Consider the following 22734-nt stretch of genomic DNA (forward strand, 5'->3'; position numbering starts at 1 on the left):
GCATTTGCCGGGACAGTAACGGAGTAAAAACCCGCCGCCGCATCCTTTCCCTTCCGTCATGTGACACCGCCGGGCGAATATATCTGTGTCCTTTTCGTTTTACCGGAGAAATGCAGCCTCGGCCAATCGTGTCTCGAATGAGGCGTCTCTCTCTCCCTCTCCTTTCTCGCTTTCTCTCTCATGATGCCTTCACTTGACGTCGAAATTCTCGCTTTCGTTTCGCATGTGAGCAACTGCAACATAGCAAGGCCGTGATTTCATGTTTAAACTGAGCTCAAGAGATGAATTGTTTACTTGATGTCGACTTGGTAAGACTCGTCAATGTTTTATTTGTTTTAATACACTTTGATTATACTTCTGTGCACATTCTTTGCATGAAAACCTGCAGAATATTGTGGCCACAATGTTGAGGCCTTCACCACAATAGCTCGATCTTGTAAACAAAAAGAAACTAAAACTAGACAATACATTTCTGGGAGTAACTTTGCATAAGCGTAAGTCATTTGAGATTTTAAAAGGGTAAAAAACATTACAACGCACTGACAAGTCGCACTTTTACATAAACGTCTGGTAAAGTTGATTTTACCGAATGTCCCTGAAGGCATCGCAAGGCCCTGTGACGTCAGCCGCTCCCCTGCGCTCCCTCTAGCAGCCAGTCAGAGAAGGGATGCTCTGAACGCAAGACTGCAGCATCTTCACCGAGAGAACGAGCAGGAAAAAAAAAAACTCGCCTCTTTCTCTGTGTGTTCCTCCAACTCCGCGTCTCCGGACCCTCTTCACCCACCCCGTCACCCCTGGGTGTCTTCATGATCGGAGCCAGGACAGGATAAGAAGAAAGAAATTATAATAGCGCATCGGATTTTTTTGTACTATTATTGCTTCACCGACCGTTTCTGTCTTTCTTCTTTCTTCGGCTGATTCCGCCTCTTTGTTTTTCGCTATTGTTTTTAGTTTAGTTTAGTTTTATTTATTGTTCCGTTTCGCCGGCTGTTGCAGAGGAGCGCCACCATCCTGCACTGCCTGACATGAGTACGCTCTTTTATCTGGTTGCAGCGGAATGACACACATATCCTAGCCCACATATCAGAAGGTTGATGGAAGATTGACGCTCTATTTGCACGTTTTCAGTAGCCTAGATCATTCTCCATCTGCAGAGGTTCCGGATTTTTTCCCCCCTCTGACTCAATCATCCGCCGCTCCAGCGTTTCTTTCTCTCTGTCCCTGCGCAGCATCTCGGTACGCACGGCGCACCACGGAGAAACGCGCAGCTAATCTTTCCCGTCCGTAAAAAACAGGCGTATTTTCCAATTCCCAAATCGCTTTCGCCTTCTCCAAGGACTCATCTGTACGGCTACGCTGCGTAAAAAAACGGAAAAAAGGGGGATTTAAACGCAAACGCAGCCCAAGCATCCAAGAGCAAGCTCGAAAATGATGGCCGGCGGAGCAGTACAGCAAAACGGGATTTTTTCAAATCCTCACCATCACAATCAACAACCACACATGGAGTCCGATCCCCCGGACTCACGTAAAAGACCCCTGGAGACTCCGACGGAGGCCAGCAGCACCAAACGCACAAACACAGGAGGTAAGGACACCGATTGGGATGCGGGGAGCTGTTCGGGTTTTGGTGTATGTTGCTTCGTCTTGAGGCAGGCAGAGAGAAAGGAGAGCAGGTTGATCTGACTCTTGAAGTACATAGTGGCATTCTACAGCTCAGATTCATAGATTTGTGATGCAATTACATATACAGTGATACATATAAAAAGCTAAGATTTATCCGCTTTCTAATGAGCGACAGTCATTTTCCATCAGCATTAAAATAATGATGGGCCGCCACTTTCGGTGGAAAGGAAACAATGAGAGGGACCGAGGGGGGATTTGGAGGGAAGCCGCCGGTTGCTCTTGCTCACATACTGACTGTTTTAGCTTCTTTAGATCAGTCGAATTTGATGTTTTTTATTGCGTTTTAAAATTTACGCGCAGCCACAGCGGCCATGCTGGAGCCAAAATAAGGATGTAAACAAGTGAAAGCCAGATCAGGCTGGTGCGTGATCGCAGGCTCTCATCCCGCCGACGGATGACCTTGTGATAATCTCACACATCAGCCCCCATCGCTGCTTTGTGTACAATTACACAAGCGGATAAACAAACGGACTCACATTAACAGCAGGCCCGTGGCGAGCCAAAAAGAAGAAGGGGAATCCAGAGCAGCTCAGAATGCGACAGTGTTTCTGTGTTATTGCAGCATGTCTGTGCCTGTGTATATTTTGATCATGCTTTGCTGTCCTGATTTTAATAACCTGCAGCTGGAAGGGAGATTTTTTTTTTCTCTGTACATTTTCCAAATCATGTTTCTTCATTATTCTCTGGTTGGATGAAATATGGATATGTCGCCATGGTAATCACCATATTTGGTTTTTGTTTACATGCTGTCATGCGCCAAGCATTCCCATCACCCGGCATTACAACCATCAGTGGCCTATCCTGACCATACACCCCATCATGGACATTGTGACATACACTACACGTAAATGTGTTATTTACACAACACCGAAATATTCTAATTACAATTTGTAGATTTTTCACGACCCAGCCTTTTAGTGCAGACTGTCGATGTGAACATGTAATAATATTATTATGTGCGCCTGTTCCTTTAAGAGTCAAAGAGAAATGTGTCAGAATATTCCAATATAAAGTGACAGAGGTGCCAACCTTTAAAGTTACATTTGAAATTAGATGGTCATTAAGATTTAGAATTTTAGGATTCTGGTTCTAGTAATGTTCAATTATGTTTTTAAATTAGACTATTTTCATGTAAAAAAATGTTTGCCCTAATTATTCTTCCTGTCAATGTTGAGAGCTTAATGGGACATTGAAACTCTCCACTGAAACACAGATTACTGTAATGAAATTAGTTTAATGTTAGTGTACACTTAAAGTCTAATGATAAATGCCTGTTGAATTATTAATACAATCTGATATTAATTTAAATTAATTTAATCTATTGATAAATAAAATATACAAATAATCAGAGGTTTTTCTGCAGGTTAAAGAACCTCCATCATTTAAGGTGTTCAACATGACTGGATGACATCTGATATTCACCACTGAGGTGTCATTAGTGGCCTGATTGATCACTTATGTTGAAATAGCCACAAGACTTCCCTCAGAAAGCTCTACATTTTGGATGATCTACTAATTTAATGCAAGCAGGTGGGATGTTTAATCTAATGTTTTCTGGATACAAATCTTAACAGACCCATCGAGCTTGAGTGGCTTGTCCCCACAATGACAGGTGGCACAATGAAAACAAAAAAAAACTAGTCTTAAGTATGACTTTAGAGAGTCCTGAGGATTATTACGCTTGTATCTTTTTGTAGATTGTTGGGTAACCTGCCCCTTTTCAGCAACGACAGAAAAGGACAGGACATTAATGTGTTCACAGTTTAAAAATACATGAGAGCCATCCTCAGAAGTAATAATTAGAGAGAGAGAGAGTGTCCGGCAGAGGAGGAGTGAGCTGCAGGTTAGTCTGCGCTGTTTAACTGCAGATCGATGCACTCGCAGCACTAAAGTCTCCTCCACGCTGTATGTAAAAAAGCCCCCAGGGGACCATCCTTCTGCCTGCACAACAGCGTCCATTTACACAAATGAAAAGGTTGGGATGATGATGATGAGGAGCACGGCCGACCAGGCTTTTACTCAGGCAGAGAGGACGGCCACGATGCCGCACGGTCAACACTCCCTCAGTCGGCAGCATCAGGCTGATGATCGGATGACATTTGGTTGCAAATGAACAAGTCGCTTCCACACACACTTCACTACACAGCCCCTTAAGATAATCAGCAAAGAGGAATCAGAGCTTGGTTGCAGATCTTTTGTGAACATTTGCACTGACAGTTCAGTTCTGCTTTAAAAATAAAAAAAGTCTCTTTGTTCCAATTACATTTGAGCTTGAGTCTGTTGTGACTGCTATTGACAGCTCGGGTCAATCAGATGACACAGATAAGATTAGCCAAATTAGATTTTTTACTAATAATAAGAGACAGAAAAAAAGCACAGCCGTATATATTTTCACTGAGAGTATGTTTTTGTATTTCAGTTTTTAAGCTGCAATGCAGTTTTAAAGTTATAGAAGTCAAAGTGCTGCTAAGAGATCATAACAATGGTTGTTTCTCTGTATGATTAGCTTACACCACGCACCCCCCACCCCTGTGCTTCCTCTCTCTGTAGTGGCCTTCCTGCAGCCCCTTTTTGAAACTGAAGGCATTGTATTCCCTCAACAAGAAACTGAGACTCATGGTAAGAGAGACTTTGCTTTTGATCTTCTACCTGTTTTTAAAGGAAAATCTTTACTGTAACCTTCTTCAATGCAGGACTGGTTCAGCAGTGACAACAACACGTACATGCTTTGTTCTTGAAGGTCAAATCCTGCAGAGTGAAATCAAAATCTTAGGGCAGTTCAATGACAAGGTCTAAATGCTGCCTGACATTTAAATAGGATTTAAAGTAACACGTAACACCCTCATATTCTACTCATGATCCAGGATAATGCATGCTGATATTGTTTATATTATATGTTATCAGTTCCATAACATCCATTTTCATGCTTTTTATACAAATTCAGTGTTTCTTTTGTCATGATACACAACATTGCTGTTCAGATGAGTTCTGATGACCTTTGACCTCATGCCAGCCATATCATCATAGCTTTGTGGTTTATAACTGCTGATGTACTGTCGAAATGTTATTTCCCTGATTGTTCTCTAATATGTGAATGTGATGGCTGCAGTACGCGCCGCGCAGCTGCTGTTGAGTAAATGTTGGATGACTGTAGTTTTAACCTTTTCCCTTTTTAACAGGTAGTTGAAACTTAATGTGTTGAGCTTTAACAGAAAGAAGACACCTTTTAAATCAGAAATATTCTGCTGCCGGCTGGTTTGTGACCAGGGTTTATCCAAACGCGCGTGTGTTTGTGCGAGGAAAAAGGGAAGCGACATTAGAGAGGAGGAGCTGGTCAGCTGTCGGACAGTAGAGGGACAAGACGGCATGAGAACACCATAACCCCGAGGGTCATAAATCACAGCTACATCTCATAAAAGCTGAAGGTCTTAAAGATGAAAAGATCAATGAGTAGCTGCAGTAGCTGCACCCCCACCAGCCCTCTAATCCACCAACCCAAACCCTATTCTTATCTCGGCGGCTCCCCTCACCCCGACCCAGCAGGGTCCCACCCCCCCACATTAAAGGAATTCTGATTTCTCTCTAATCATGTACATATATGATCAGAGATGTTTAATGAGCTCATTATTAATATTTTATTTAGTTTCAGAGGTTTAAACTTGGATCATTTTCAAAGCCAGACTTGATCATGATTGGCTAAATGACTAAAGATCTTTCAGTCATTTCATAATTCAAGGATCTGCTGCTGTTGGCCAATCAGAGTCCAGAGTGTTTTATGTAGACCTTTACATTTTGAACCAACACTACATTTATTTATAAAGAATGTAATCTTTTCCTGTAAAGTAGCATATTTGGTATGGAAATCTGAATATCATTGAGCCTTCAGGAGAGTTTACAGCCATAGTGCTGGTGTTGAGTATCAAGTGGTTAAAAGGATTCACGATATTAAGATATCCAAGGCTACTGAACACAAGGAGGAAATAAGACACACTTTTGTTTTGTTGTCAAGAATGATACTTTTACACAAAAAGTACATTAATGTCTTCAGTGCAGAGATACGTCAGCAGTTAAACTAGAGTTACAGTATTTTTGACAAACACATGTTAAAAGGTTAAAGCATGGATCTTCACTTAACCTTTTGCCATGGGTCTTTTATGAAATAGATACTATATACAGTATATATATATATATAAATAAATAAATATATATATACATATATATAAATAAATATATATATACATATATATATATATATATATATATATAAATAAATATACTGTATATGTATATATGTATATATATATATATATATATGTATAGCTATTTTCTTCTTTTAAGTGTAGTGCACTGGAGGCAGGAACAGTGATATATAAGGTCTGTTTTGCAGTGCTTGCTTTGCAATATTTTGTAATGCATTTCTAAGCCAATTATCATTCTTAAATGATAATAATTCATTATTTTCATAGCACATTTTAGTCTCTTCTTGGTGAAAAACAATCGATGGGAGGCTAAAACGTTGCACTGACACTACAAACTGATATTTGCTTAGTGGACTATAACCAATACTGATACTTTAATACCTCACAGCAGCTCAGTCTAATGGAAATGATTCAGATCCAGTCCATTTAAAATAAATTCAGCTTTCAGGGAAAGAAAACTGCTTGTATAAGCCATTAAGAGGTCTTATATAAGCACAAACAAAATAAATTGTATGTTGTTGTTTTTTTTTACCAATCTTCATGTAAGTGGTCAGAAAGTGAACATGCGAGTGGGGGCGCCTACAGGTTTAACAGTCAGGGAAAAGTTTGCTGACTAGGACGTACAGACCTTTTAGTCCTTTCATCACTTTATATTATAGTCTCCTCTCTCCTGTCTGTAAGATGTAATACATTCATTTAGTAAATGGATGGACTGGCAAGTGTTAGGAAGGAGAAGGGGGGGGCTTGAAATGTCCTTGCCAAGTGACATTAGGGGACTCGATGTACGCCAGAAGATTTATGCGCGTGTTGTGTAGTTTTCTTCGTGTTCTTTGTCTGACAGAAGTTGCTAAAAGCAAAGCTGAAGTTTAATGAGAGAGACAAAGGGGTGTGTAAGTGATGTATTGTGCTGCAGATGGACGCACATGCACGCACTATCTCAACACATGCACACGTGCCTGCTGTGTAGTGAGCCTCGACTGTATGAGACGGGGCCTTTGATGCTATTGATCCAAGTGTTTTCTGTCGCTCCCGGAGCTGAGTGGAGCACCTTTTTTCGGGACGTCCATACAAAGGAGAGCTGCCTTCCTCGCATTGATCGGCTGTCCGGGCTGAGGAGGAAGAAGCCCCATATTTGGCTTTGATCACTCGAAAATAAACGCCAGGCCGAGGGGGTTCGGTCCTGAATACGACTAACGGTGTGATCCAGAATACATAGAAATATTCAGATTATTTAAGTGAAAGTGTTGAGATGTTTTTTGACAAAATATGCAGAATTGCATTTTTCATAGACTGAATGTGGAGCAGTATTTTTATAAAAGGCAAAGTGAGGGTTTCGGGCTCCCACTCGGGCTTTATCCTCGGTATCTTGCAAAACACGGCGTTCTCCTCTGCGACACGCCTGTTTCGTTCACTCGCGAGCTCGAGCCCTCTCCTCTCGTCCTCTTCAGTTCTCTCCATCTTCCTCTCCTCCTCGTCCATACTAATCATGCTCTAGTTTAAACCGTCACGACTGCACCCTCCTCCTCCTCCTGTCCTCCTTCATCCTCGTCCTCCCATCGTTTCGTCCTCCACCCACCCCCTTCATCAATCGCGGGCTGCCATTGACGACGCTCGCTCGGCAACCGCTTCCAAGGCTGTCGATCGATTCGCAGCCGCGGTCGGCAGGACTCTGCCAGTGGTAGCTGCGAATCCCCTACTCCACCCCGTCTTCTTCCTTTTTTTTTTTTTAAGCCACTGCGTCAAAGTAAAAAAAGAAAAGAAGCCATTATACAGGGTGGGGTGAAGGCGCTGAGAGGTGGGAATGTTTCCACAAAGGGAGGCGTGCGATTGGTGGAGCGAGACGCCGGTCACAGCTATCTGGTTGCTGATAGGTTAGGAGAGCCGGGTGGTGATGAATATGGATAAGGGAGCGATGAAAGGGCCGATGCAGCGAGCACTACTGGAAGGGCCCCCTGCTCTGAAATAGCCTTGGTCCATGAACAATACACACTGGTTTTCACACAAACACACACATATATATACACACACACACACACACACACACACTGAAGCGAGAGAAAGGAGGCGACTGCTTTAGTTATCTTTGTTAGCATAGCCACCGTGTCTGCTTCGATTTCTACGCAGACGCCCTGATGATAGGGATCGTTTCAGTATGGAGGAATTTTATTCGTTATCCCTTAACCTCTATTCAGACTGAATTTCTGTATCAAGATGTTGTTTCAGATTACTCCGTCAGGTTTCTTTTTATGATATATAGATGGAGGTATGTTACTGAGCACTTCATATCTTTTTTCTACTCAATTTTCTTCCAAAGTTCTGCCATTGTTAGGTGACCCGGTTTAAATCCAAACATTTTTTTTAGCTGACATATTTTAGAGTTCCACAATTTATGTAGATTTTTGTGACGCTTGTTATTTTTTCTTAATTTTTCTTTATAAAGAGTTGTGCTTCATTTTTCAATTTAAATGCCCTCCATTTTATAAACAGCCTCTCGCACGGAAACAAAACGCAGTATTATATGCTGCTGGAGTCATCTTGATACCGTTAAGAGAAAAAAAGATCACACTCCTTTGTGATTTGGTGATACTAGCTTCAAAATGTAGATATGTAGCAGTTAGGAGTTAAATCCCTCAGACGTCACTCCAGTTATTGGGCCGGAGCTGTGTCTATAAATTAGACTCCTTTTCTCATTTCTTCTCCAAATATTTGATTATTCAAAGGGTCACAAGAGTGTTAAGGTCTTTACGGCGACTGCTGGCAAGAAATAAAAGCTCCTTCTGCGTGATGAAAGTCACGGACGAAAATTTCAAATCTCAGAAGAGAACGATAAAGATAGAGACGTTTCATTTTGCGAGCTCTTCTATGTTTATGAGTGACGACTGCCATCTTTCAGATCGAAGACAGCTGGTCAAAGCCTCTCTGCTGGAGAGCTTTACATGTTTGTGTGTGTGTGAATGCTACCTCCCAACAAAAGAGCAGAGGACTGGAGGGGGTGTGTTAGACAAAGCCTCTCCCCCCTTACTCCCTGCTTAGGGGAGATGAATATTTTCCAAGTCCCCAGAGCTCAGAGCCTCCATACCGGAGCCCCCGTTCATCAGGCTGTGTTCACACTACTACACTTCAGACCCCCCACCCCTCCACCTAATGTGGGACTCACATCTAACATTTCTACACAAAGCTGCACAAGATTCTGGGCAGGACCGCTTGGGTACATTTGACCCATTTTAGTTTGTAAAGACACATTTTGGAATCAAACATCTGATTGGCCATATTTAGAGCTGATCTATGTCAATGTCCTATTTAAGTTTTCAGGGATTTCCCCGGATTGCAGTCTCGTCATGGTGGAAACGTTTCTAAAAGAGTATTTAGACCATCATGAAATGATAAAATACCAGGATACATTTTATTGTGTTCCTATGAATGCTTCATAGACAAAAGCAACATCGTATTCAGAGAGATAACAGGTTGTTATCTGATTTAATAAAAGACCAATGTTGGTTAGATATGTTGCACAAAACCTTACTACTAAAAAGTATTGGTTGGTTGGATGGTTAATTGATATCAAGTATGGTATTTACATAATTATTACTGAACATTCAAATTGGAAGCTGCCAGCCTTTGCATCCGTGACGGAGAGAAGTATTCCTCCCAAGAGACAATTCCCTTCAATAACTTCAGAGGAATTTAGTCTCTGTGACACAGGGAACTATCAACAACTAAACATAAACCTACAACGTTCTGACACACTATGTGAACTGTGAAACAAATACAAGTCCCAAACACTTTCCGAGAGCAACTGAACACCCACCGTTAGCTTTAATGTGCGTTTAACAAATGTGTAACTTTGAATCAGCTACATTCAATCTCTAGATATCTTTTCAGATTTCAACTTCAAACCAGATACTTATGAGCCTCGAATCAAGTGATACAAAAGTGACTGTAATGTACTCATTACAACTCAGCGAACTCAGAGCATATCCTCTATTTCTTCAGGTATGTTTGTCAGAGTGAAGCGTGTGAGGAAAAGTAACAGAACATGAGAAACGATTTGTTACCCTACCCCCCCCTCCCCTGGAGGCCCGTGGACACCAGATCCCAGGATTTGAGCCTCCAATCCCCCAGCATTGAGAGCCTATTCTTGGCCTGGCTGGTCCGCAGGGGCCTTAGCAACAGATTGGACTGTTTACTCATCCAGTTATGTCGTTGTGGTGGACCATTTATTATTTACTGTGAACGACCTCTAAGTCTCAGAACCCACCACACTCCGATCCCAAATCCCCCTTTCTTGACCCACAGAGCATCAAACACATTTCCTGTGTGTGTGTGTGCGTGTGCGTGTGCGTGCGTGTGTGTGTGTTGTGTGGGCGTATATTAATCACATTGTGGCGAGTCATTTTGTTTTTGGGGACAAAATGCCCATAACGTAAATCATTACAATTTAGGGTTAAGAGGTTAGGGTTAGGGTTAGGAAAGTAGTGGTTATGGTGAGTATGATGTTAAATCAATGTAATGTCCTCTAAAGAGATGGAAACCCAACTTTGTGAATGCGAGAGTGTTTCTTAGAGTAGTAAAAACAAAGACCCTCATCACAGCAACCAGCGGGGAACCCTGTAGTTACACAGCTGCAGACACACCATATTCACACACACACACACACACACACACACACACACACACACACACACACACACACACACACACACACACACTTCTGACAGCCGGTTTGGTTTCAAGTTGGTAAAAAATACCCAGATTTGTAAAGTTTAAAATCTAATGAATCGCTGAATAAATGTTTATTCAATTTTTTTTAAAGAGCAATGTGAACAACTTTCCTGCAGGCATTTAGACAAATATCATATAAATAATCTTATACGTTTTAGGTCTGATTATATTTTACTTTAATACTCTCATAAGACCCGGAAGAAAAAAGGTTTTATAATTGTTATGTGTTTTTTACATTATTTAAGTAATTGGGATGCAAGTCTGATTATTGTGATTACTTTTTTATAACATGTCCCTTGTTGTGGACATCGCGTCATTCTTTTCCCCCAAAACGCACCATTTGTTAAAAATAAAATAATACATGTGCACACACACACACACACACACACACACACACACACACACTCACACACACACACACACACACACACACACACACATACACATGCGCGCACACAAACTATTAACTGCTCTGTATTTAGTGGTTTGAAGTTGTAATCCCTCTATTTTTTAGCCCAAATGTTTTTTCATAATCTTTTTATTTTAATTGATATAAACACAAGGCAAGGTAGTTCTATTTGTTAACACATTGTTTATGCTGCAACAGTTCAAAGTGCTTTACAAAATGTAAAAAATACAATAAAGATATAAGACTTACAATTAAAAAGTATGAAAGTACAGACAAGAGATACGGAAGATAAGAACAAAACCCAACCATCCAGTTTAATTAAAGGCTATTTAAAAGATACATTTTAAAAATTAGTTTAAAATAGAGTTACTTGCTCTGATTTAACAGAGTCTTGTCTTGCCTAATATCATCTGGGAGATTATTCCTGATCAATATTTTAATGATACGAAAGCAAAAAAGTAAAACTCGTCCTCTTGAGAAAAACCCTCCCAAAAGTGCACACTTAGCTAATTGCTGCATTACGTGGCTGTTTGATTAACTTTTTCAGAAAGTTACACAAGTTGACGGACATAGCCGTCACTTTTGGTTGACAATTCAACAAACATTTGTTTGACCCATACCAAGGCCTTAACTCCTGAACTAACACATAGCTCGTGCAGTTGCCTGCTGCTTTCTATATGACATTAAGGTCATTGTTGTATCCTTAAATGTCTTGCATCGTTCTAGGTACCCCACATAATACTCCCTCCATACTTTCTGATGAAGACGTAATCAGTAACAATCACCACAACTGTAATTATGGTGTTTTTCTAGTTCTTACTTGGACTGATACTTTACATGCTCATTATGTTGTCAGCGTGAGAGAGGCTCCGCACACGGGAGGCTGAGACGCTGGATTTCTAAAGATGCTTCATGTCAACAAGTGCGGAAAATAGTAGCAGAGAACATTGAGTCTGACATGATGCGAAGACATCAGGCTCTCTCAACACACTGCCTCTAACAGTGTGTAACCTTTACATCCCTAGTGGACCTGTTTGACTTTCATGTTTAGGGTATATCTCTGTCATATCTCCACTCAGGCGGCTCATTTGATCATTTTATCAGTTAGCATTTGCTGCTGGATTCTTGTAAAACTGAATTTTACTTTCACCAGAAGTTTTTCTGTTAATCTTCTTTTTTTACCAAATTATTTTTTATTTCAGGTCAACCTTTAGACAATTTGCTCAAAACGCCCACAAGTGGAGAAGTTTGTTTTTTACCATAACGTTTTAATTTGCTAGGCTGTGAGAGGGAATATGGTGTGGGCGAGCGTTACGTGACCTCTATCGTATTTTGAGGTTAGTGTTGACTCTGATGGGTCAGACGTGGCAAGCAGAGCCTCCGGTTGCTTATTATGCTTGGTTAGATTGGCATGCATGAGTATCACCTGCACACCTGGGACGTGGGATGACACACTGAAGGAAGCATAATTACACATAATTAGAATTTGCAACTGTGATAGGTAGATAAATGCGGCTTGGCTTTTCTAAAACTGTGGTAAAAATGTAACCAAACTGTGCTCTACATGTGCGGGGGTTCACTCTGGATCAGGATGACACGACACATGAGTGGCAGGATAATTTCACAAAATTAGGATTTACCTTTTTGTTCTCCACAGTGAAGTTGATGAGGTTACAATTGGGTACAACATGTCTGAAATAAGTATGCAGCTTCCTTCCCGAATGCAATTCTAATTTACAAAAAGTACAAAAGCTAACCACTCAGCATCCCTTTTGTTTAATTTATGAACTCTTTTTTTATCACAAAAGCCTTTTTTCACTCAGAATTTGCAGTATTTCAGCATCGAGCTACAAACTTTGCCCAAAACTCACATTTGGTGAAAATATAAATCTCATTGATTTATGAAGCATTTTTATCAAACTGCTTCATAAGATGCACACAGAGTCAAAACCCTACATCCTTAAGTACAGAGCCGACTCAATTGTCTGCTAATGTGTCTTGGATGTACAGGATGCTCTTTGATGTTGCCACCAAAGAGCTTGTACTTTGAAACCAAAAAGATCTTTAAAAAGAGCAGATAAAACTGGAGGAATGTTGATAAAACTTCTCTGCAAACAGTATCATTAGGCATGGTGCGGTGTGGGAGGAAGAGGCAGATAGTTCAGCACAGTTATCAAGTTCTTTTTTTATATCTAGAAGTTCAGATTTATGAATATTGAGTCATGGCAGTTATTAAACCTCCAAAATGTAATGCAATCTGTGTTACATAACAGTGTTAACAAACTTGACACCGGATGATTAGTTTAATAATATGTTTGTATTTTCTACGGCTTCCTAGTGTGGAAAACTGACATTTAGAGACATATAGCACATCAGTGTTGCCAAAACATTATCGATAAACAACATGTAAAAGATTAAAGATGCAGTCATTTCTTTTACACTATGCACAGGTTCATAGGATGTAAAGGTCCCTGTCACACATATCCGTATGACAGAAACGTATGCTGGCGTATACGAAATATCTGCAATAGGTTGATATAAATTAAGGGTAAGTTGTGATCGTTCGAAGGACGCAGACGATACACCGAACACACAGTTCCGTATGCCGGCGTATATGAAAAGTAGCTCAAAGTTCAGAGTCCAAATACGTCCAACTTTCCCACAGCGGTGTTGTAGCTGACGTATACATAACGAATACATAACAAATTATTATACGTATGGCAAACATTGATAGCGTATCACTTACTTATTTAAAACGTATCAGAACGTCCGGACAACGGAGCTGGAAAAGTGCCATCTGGTTCACGTCATGCTGATGATGGAGAACGGCTAACATGCTGAACGCTAGCTGTACTGTAGAAACACGTTTAATACGTTACTCCGTCGTCAGGCATAATCTTAACATAGGGTAGGAATAGAGTATCCACTCGTTATCAATAAACTGGCTGTAGGGTTCACCGTCAGCCGACGTACCTCTAACGTAGTCACGTTATTCACGTAGGTATTTACGTACTATATTTACATAGGTAAATATTCACGTAGGTATTTACGTACTATATTTACGTAGGTAAGTATTCACCTCCGTATTCCGTATTCACGTATGTCTAACGTAACGTCTGCATATCTTATGAATCACACGTCGGGTACGTCCGGTAATTTTGAACATGCTCAAAACATCAGCGTTCAACAACGTACACCAGCGTAACACAGTGAGCTCTTAATGAATACTACTTATACCTTACCTTATATCAACGTACACCAGCGTAACACAGTGAGCTCTTAATGAACACTACTTATACCTTACCTTATATCTACGTACACCAGCGTAACACAGTGAGCTCTTAACGAATACTACTTATACCTTATCTTATATCTACGTACACCAGCGTAACACAGTGAGCTCTTGATGAACACTACTTATACCTTACCTTATATCAACGTACACCAGCGTAACACAGTGAGCTCTTAACGAATACTACTTATACCTTACCTTATATCTACGTACACCAGCGTAACACAGTGAGCTCTTAATGAATACTACTTACACCTTACCTTATATCAACATACACCAGCGTAACACAGTGAGCTCTTAATGAATACTACTTATACCTTACCTTATATCTACGTACACCAGCGTAACACAGTGAGCTCTTAATGAATACTACTTATACCTTACCTTATATCTACGTACACCAGCGTAACACAGTGAGCTCTTAATGAATACTACTTATACCTTACCTTATATCAACGTACACCAGCGTAACACAGTGAGCTCTTAATGAATACTACTTATACCTTACCTTATATCTACGTACACCAGAGTAACACAGTGAGCTCTTAATGAACACTACTTATACCTTACCTTATATCTACGTACACCAGCGTAACACAGTGAGCTCTTAACGAATACTACTTATACCTTATCTTATATCTACGTACACCAGCGTAACACAGTGAGCTCTTAATGAATACTACTTATACCTTACCTTATATCAACGTACACCAGAGTAACACAGTGAGCTCTTAATGAATACTACTTATACCTTACCTTATATCAACGTACACCAGCGTAACACAGCGTGCTCTTAATGAATACTACTTATACCTTACCTTATATCTACGTACACCAGCGTAACACAGCGTGCTCTTAATGAATACTACTTATACCTTACCTTATATCAACGTACACCAGCGTAACACAGTGAGCTCTTAATGAACACTACTTATACCTTACCTTATATCAACGTACACCAGCGTAACACAGTGAGCTCTTAATGAACACTACTTATACCTTACCTTATATCAACGTACACCAGAGTAACACAGTGAGCTCTTAATGAACACTACTTATACCTTACCTTATATCTACGTACACCAACGTAACACAGTGAGCTCTTAATGAATACTACTTATACCTTACCTTATATCTACGTACACCAGAGTAACACAGTGAGCTCTTAATGAATACTACTTATACCTTACCTTATATCAACGTACACCAGCGTAACACAGTGAGCTCTTAATGAATACTACTTATACCTTACCTTATATCAACGTACACCAGCGTAACACAGTGAGCTCTTAATGAATACTACTTATACCTTACCTTATATCAACGTACACCAGCGTAACACAGTGAGCTCTTAATGAATACTACTTATACCTTACCTTATATCTACGTACACCAGCGTAACACAGTGAGCTCTTAATGAATACTACTTATACCTTACCTTATATCAACGTACACCAGAGTAACACAGTGAGCTCTTAATGAATACTACTTATACCTTACCTTATATCAACGTACACCAGCGTAACACAGTGAGCTCTTAACGAATACTACTTATACCTTACCTTATATCTACGTACACCAGCGTAACACAGTGAGCTCTTAATGAATACTACTTATACCTTACCTTATATCTACGTACACCAGAGTAACACAGTGAGCTCTTAATGAATACTACTTATACCTTACCTTATATCAACGTACACCAGAGTAACACAGTGAGCTCTTAATGAATACTACTTATACCTTACCTTATATCTACGTACACCAGAGTAACACAGTGAGCTCTTAATGAATACTACTTATACCTTACCTTATATCAACGTACACCAGCGTAACACAGTGAGCTCTTAATGAATACTACTTATACCTTACCTTATATCAACGTACACCAGCGTAACACAGTGAGCTCTTAATGAATACTACTTATACCTTACCTTATATCTACGTACACCAGCGTAACACAGTGAGCTCTTAATGAACACTACTTATACCTTACCTTATATCAACGTACACCAGCGTAACACAGTGAGCTCTTAATGAATACTACTTATACCTTACCTTATATCTACGTACACCAGCGTAACACAGTGAGCTCTTAATGAATACTACTTATACCTTACCTTATATCAACGTACACCAGCGTAACACAGTGAGCTCTTAATGAACACTACTTATACCTTACCTTATATCAACGTACACCAGCGTAACACAGTGAGCTCTTAATGAACACTACTTATACCTTACCTTATATCTACGTACACCAGCGTAACACAGTGAGCTCTTAATGAATACTACTTATACCTTACCTTATATCTACGTACACCAGCGTAACACAGTGAGCTCTTAATGAACACTACTTATACCTTACCTTATATCTACGTACACCAACGTAACACAGTGAGCTCTTAATGAATACTACTTATACCTTACCTTATATCTACGTACACCAGAGTAACACAGTGAGCTCTTAATGAATACTACTTATACCTTACCTTATATCAACGTACACCAGCGTAACACAGTGAGCTCTTAATGAATACTACTTATACCTTACCTTATATCAACGTACACCAGCGTAACACAGTGAGCTCTTAATGAATACTACTTATACCTTACCTTATATCAACGTACACCAGCGTAACACAGTGAGCTCTTAATGAATACTACTTATACCTTACCTTATATCTACGTACACCAGCGTAACACAGTGAGCTCTTAATGAATACTACTTATACCTTACCTTATATCAACGTACACCAGAGTAACACAGTGAGCTCTTAATGAATACTACTTATACCTTACCTTATATCAACGTACACCAGCGTAACACAGTGAGCTCTTAACGAATACTACTTATACCTTACCTTATATCTACGTACACCAGCGTAACACAGTGAGCTCTTAATGAATACTACTTATACCTTACCTTATATCTACGTACACCAGAGTAACACAGTGAGCTCTTAATGAATACTACTTATACCTTACCTTATATCAACGTACACCAGAGTAACACAGTGAGCTCTTAATGAATACTACTTATACCTTACCTTATATCTACGTACACCAGAGTAACACAGTGAGCTCTTAATGAATACTACTTATACCTTACCTTATATCAACGTACACCAGCGTAACACAGTGAGCTCTTAATGAATACTACTTATACCTTACCTTATATCAACGTACACCAGAGTAACACAGTGAGCTCTTAATGAATACTACTTATACCTTACCTTATATCAACGTACACCAGCGTAACACAGTGAGCTCTTAATGAACACTACTTATACCTTACCTTATATCAACGTACACCAGCGTAACACAGTGAGCTCTTAATGAATACTACTTATACCTTACCTTATATCAACGTACACCAGCGTAACACAGTGAGCTCTTAATGAATACTACTTATACCTTACCTTATATCTACGTACACCAGCGTAACACAGTGAGCTCTTAATGAACACTACTTATACCTTACCTTATATCTACGTACACCAGCGTAACACAGTGAGCTCTTAATGAATACTACTTATACCTTACCTTATATCTACGTACACCAGCGTAACACAGTGAGCTCTTAATGAACACTACTTATACCTTACCTTATATCAACGTACACCAGCGTAACACAGTGAGCTCTTAATGAATACTACTTATACCTTACCTTATATCTACGTACACCAGCGTAACACAGTGAGCTCTTAATGAATACTACTTATACCTTACCTTATATCTACGTACACCAGCGTAACACAGTGAGCTCTTAATGAATACTACTTATACCTTACCTTATATAAACCAGCGTGTTGCTGATATTTTGTATAAGTCATATTTCTGTATATGTTATGCATTCATCTGATACATTTTGTATAAGTAAGTGATGCACTGTCAATAGGTTAGACATGCCTATCTATATACGTTCACTTTTCCAATCCGATGAAAAGTTGGACTCAAATACGCCGGCATACGTTTCTGCCATACGGATATGTGTGACAGGGCCTTAAGTTATATGATCTTTTTTTTTAAATAAAGTTTCTTTTTTAGTGTAATTTGAATTGTGGATATTTAGTTTGAGGATCTTTGCTGCATATAAAGATATTTTTATATATTTGCCATGGTAACATGTACAAGTGGACAACAGATACAAGTGATGAACATGAGTCACTCATTACATCCTTTTATATACATGATGAGTCATGTTGCCAAGGTGTGGGCTTGTTTATCAGACGTCAGAAACAGTCTGTTTGTGGAGGGGGTGTTTGTGAGTGTGCATGCTTCTATCTGTTTTTCACTGCAGACGTGTGTTTCGTATTTACCAATTCCCCTGCCTTATTAATACAGGCTGGTTATAATTAGCTATAGCCTCTATCAAAAGCAGGTCAGTCCAAGGCTTCATACTCAAAGTGGGTCACTGCAGCACACAGAGGAGAGGAGGAGAGGAGAGGAGAGGAGAGGAGAGGAGAGGAGAGGAGAGGAGAGGAGAGGAGGAGAGGAGAGGAGAGGAGAGGAGAGGAGAGGAAAAAATGGAAAGGAGCTGGGATTGAGGGGAGAGGAGGCAAGAGGAGGATATGAAAGGAAAAGAAAGGAAAGGATGGAGTAAAAGAGGGGAGAATAAATAAAAGAGGAGGAGGAGGTGGAGAGGAGAGGAGAAAGGTAACAAGGAGAAGACAGAAGACTGACAGTTTTAGGCCACAACCATGTGACATTTCTTCAAGCTTAAAAACAATGTGTGAGCTTTGTTAATATCAGAGAGAGCAAGAACTCAATCGGCACAACAAAGTCGCATCGTTGTTGTCACTATGCAGCTAATTAACGACCGCCAGTTTGACAAAAATTAAAATAACAAACAGACAATAGTAAATTATTCGCCATGCTCGCACCTGGGGATGAGGAGCCATGATCTGAAATGTTTGATTTGAAGCGGTCAGTTCCCCACAATCTGCCACGTCCATCCAAAACACAAGGTGTGCAGGAAACAAACTGAAATTAACTTTACAAAAAAAGGCGAAGAACATTCAACAAACATCCTTAAATTACAATAGAAACAAGAGGTTGTAACAAATCTTGCTTCTAGCTAAAGTTAAAGTTAGTTAGATAATCTTTTATCGCTGTGCTGCTTTTGTTTGGTATTGCGATCAGACCTTCATTTTTTCACATTTGTTTTTTAGTTAATGCACGCTTTGCACACAGGTTCAATAAGTAATCTGATTTATTTATACCTCTTCTGAGAAACATTTATAGTACTAAAACTACTGTCAGGAGATGAAGGAGAGAAGGAAGCAGCAGATAGATGATAGAAAGTAGGATGGTAGGCACTAAAGAGAAAGAAGAAGACAGACGATTGAGAAAAAGATCAGTGGGGGATTTTATTTTGGAAACCTCCAGTTGGAGCTCCAGTTAGTCTGAAGTCCGAAGGGAAGAGCATTTCATTTAACACCAACATTGAATCAAACTTACTAAAAACACCCCGCTTTTTACTGCACATTAGGGAATTCTGATTAACACACGAGGCAGGCTGAACCTTCATTTACAGGAGGAAAATAAAGGGGATTTTTCTCTCCCTTACATCTATGTCTGAGCTCACTGCAGTTTGTACTTCATCACTAGCAGAGCTGAGGAAGGGCAGGGGAGTGTCAGGTTTCCTGTCTGTGTGCTCATGCTTTGACTTAGCTGAACACTCAGAGATGAGAACAGAGCCCTCCCACATTTTACACTCAGAATAATATTGTACAATCCTTTTACACAAAGCACAAAAGTTTGGTAGAGATGGAGAAAGAGTTTCCTGAGATGAGATCTTTAGTATTTGAGAGAAACACCTCATGTAAGTCTGGGAAATTGTTGCACAACATTAAGACAAGTTGTTTATTTGTGTGTTTTAATGTGAAATACTAATAATTGTACTGTAATTGAGTCAGTGTACAAGAAAGTAGTGTACCATTGTGAACACACCACATCAATAAGCTGCTCGATCGCAGCTATTCCTTATTCCTACACTACATTCATGCAGCATTGACTCACAAGGTCCGACTTGTAAGTGACGTCCAACATGCAAATCATAATTACAACCGGGAAATTTAGATTAACAATTAAATTAAATTAAATTAAATTAAAAAATCAGTCGTTCAATTAAACAAAGTGTTAAATGATCAATTCACCGTGTTTTTAACCCTATAATGGCCAACAGTGCAATCCTTCAACAGTCTTGAGTTGGTCGTCTTTAATGATTCTTGTAGGTGTACAGACTTTACAGGCCAAAACAAACTCCCAGCATCTCTTTGCCAAGCGATTATCAACCTGAGCAGAGGCCTGGTTAGCCAGAGTCACTGTAAACGCCTGTGTGGGTGTGCAGGGTCTTGTACTAATAGAATGTATTTATAGTGAGGTGTCACAAACACCTCTGTTCCACTGTTGTTTTGCTACAACACAAATGTTTAAGGGATTTAATGGGAGTTATAGCTATTAAAAGGCATTTAATAATACTCTGTGTAACCATATGGGATCATGAATCTTCCATCTGCTTACACATGGTCTGTCCACATCACAAGCAAAGCAGTATTTTTTGCACGCATGTGTATTTTCTTTTCTAGTTCGGTGTCTCCAGTTGTTCGCCTGGGTTTCAGACAGAGAACAGACGTGTTACAAGGTGCCTCGCCCTTGTGAGAAAGTGTGCCCCTGTAATAATAATCCTATTTTAATCTGCCTCCTGAGGGTCTGTGTCCTGGATTATCAAATATGAAGAATGCTGCTCGGGAGGGAAGATGAAGAAACATTAAATCAGTGGCAGTTTAAAGAGACGTAACCCTGCAAAACCTTGTTAGAAACTATGTGTAAAGCATAGTTATTAGATAGACTTTGTAGAGTTTCTTTATGGATTATACAAAATAATTAAATCTACTTTTCTTACTGGAACCCTTTTCTCTATATTATTGCTGAGAAGATGATGGTTATGAGTCCTCATAAACTCTTTATTTAAAGAGTCAAATCAGTTTTTCATGATACAATAAATCACAATTAAATTAAATTCTAAAGTGGGATTTATTTCAAAATAGCTACATAGTGATAAAAATAATGATAAACCAAAAAATATTTAAGGCCTTTAAAGAGCCAATCAAACAGATTGACACAAAATATATTTTTTGCTGATTTACATCTATATTTTTGCCATGCAGATAGTTTTGGTTTGATGAGTCAAGCTTTTAAACATATTTCAAAAATAAATATAGATCCTAAATTGTACTAACAATACAGATGAATGGAATTTAGTTTTGCAGCTCCAAACACTAAAGACTTATATTTGTGTCTCTGCGGTTTGGGTGGATTGAACCGTTCATATTAATTTATGCACATATACGATACTAATAAACTGTGTTTATTTGCATCAGTTTTCGGGCAACTTGGCGACTGACTGATTGACAGTTTGAAAAGCAAACTCTCTTGTTAAACGGGGGTATTTAGGTGAAACAGCCCTTTAAAGAAGAAGACAATAGGAACCGAGTGTGAGGTGGTGCTACGCTTTAGTTGATATCATCACCATAGTAACAAAGGCACGTCTCATTGAGAATGGGACGGATTTTGTTCTTATCTACCTTGTCCCGCACGCACACGTACACACAAATGCACGTCTCACACACCGCTTTCATATCTCTGTTATTGTATGTGATTCTGTCCCGACCGGCGGGTCAGTGGTTCTTCCTGAAAGGGGCAGTGGGAGGGAGAGGAGAGCAGTGGCCTGTGAGCGTCAGTCAGTTTCTCTCTCTCTCTATTGCCTTGTCAAAGACGCAGCAGGCGACAACCCAAAGGTCGCAGATTCAGTCCCAGTCTTGCTTCAGGTCAACATGTCGCTGAGTGAAGAAGCTGAAAGTGTCCCCGCTCCACATGAGCCCCAGATGATAAAAAAAATTGACCTTTTGGTTTATTCTCCTTCAGTGCATAATTTATTTAAAAATTGTTTTTATCAAAAACTGAAGCACAAAAGCACTGAAACTGTTTGTTTTCTATTCTAGTGAGAGTCTGGCAAATTACCAAAGTGACAAATATTAACAGGAACATGTCAGTCGACGCACCTATAATTAAGGTTGCTCTCAAGTCATATGCAAATAGAGTCACTGGAGGTTTTTGTTAGCGCTCGTCATTTTGGTGATTTCAGCTGACATCCAGAACACTCTCAAATTTACTAACCTGGGGTTTGACAGTATGAGGTCCACTTGCACGATCAATTCATTCTTTGAGCCTGCAATGACCTTCAAAATAAACTCATAATGTGCATTTAGATAAGCAAACTGTCAGTATGTGATCTTCCTCGTGGGTCCCTGTAGTTTTAATGATGCAGGATGACATCACCAAACCTGCCTGTGAAATATGTGTTGGAGAGGAAGAACTAGAGAAAGCGATAAGATAAAAGTGAACCTATTTATTGAATAATT

At 39.7% G+C, this 22734-nt stretch overlaps 1 protein-coding gene across 2 annotated transcripts in view; it reads left to right on the forward strand.

Moving 5' to 3' along the window:
• The first annotated feature begins 401 nt into the window (after positions 1–401).
• Positions 402–22734, forward strand: part of nova2 (NOVA alternative splicing regulator 2) — an 83380-nt gene continuing 61047 nt past the window's right edge. The window contains exons 1-2 of one of the 2 annotated variants that reach the window (XM_029447013.1): positions 402–1585; positions 4234–4302. In XM_029447013.1, coding sequence (XP_029302873.1) covers positions 1429–1585; positions 4234–4302 — 226 coding nt within the window. In that variant the 5' untranslated portion in view covers positions 402–1428. The remainder of the gene's footprint in view (positions 1586–4233; positions 4303–22734) is intronic. The other variant, XM_029447015.1, reaches the window with a different exon arrangement.

Source organism: Cottoperca gobio, chromosome 13 (genome assembly GCF_900634415.1).
Source record: "Cottoperca gobio chromosome 13, fCotGob3.1, whole genome shotgun sequence".
NCBI classification, from domain to species: domain Eukaryota; kingdom Metazoa; phylum Chordata; class Actinopteri; order Perciformes; family Bovichtidae; genus Cottoperca; species Cottoperca gobio.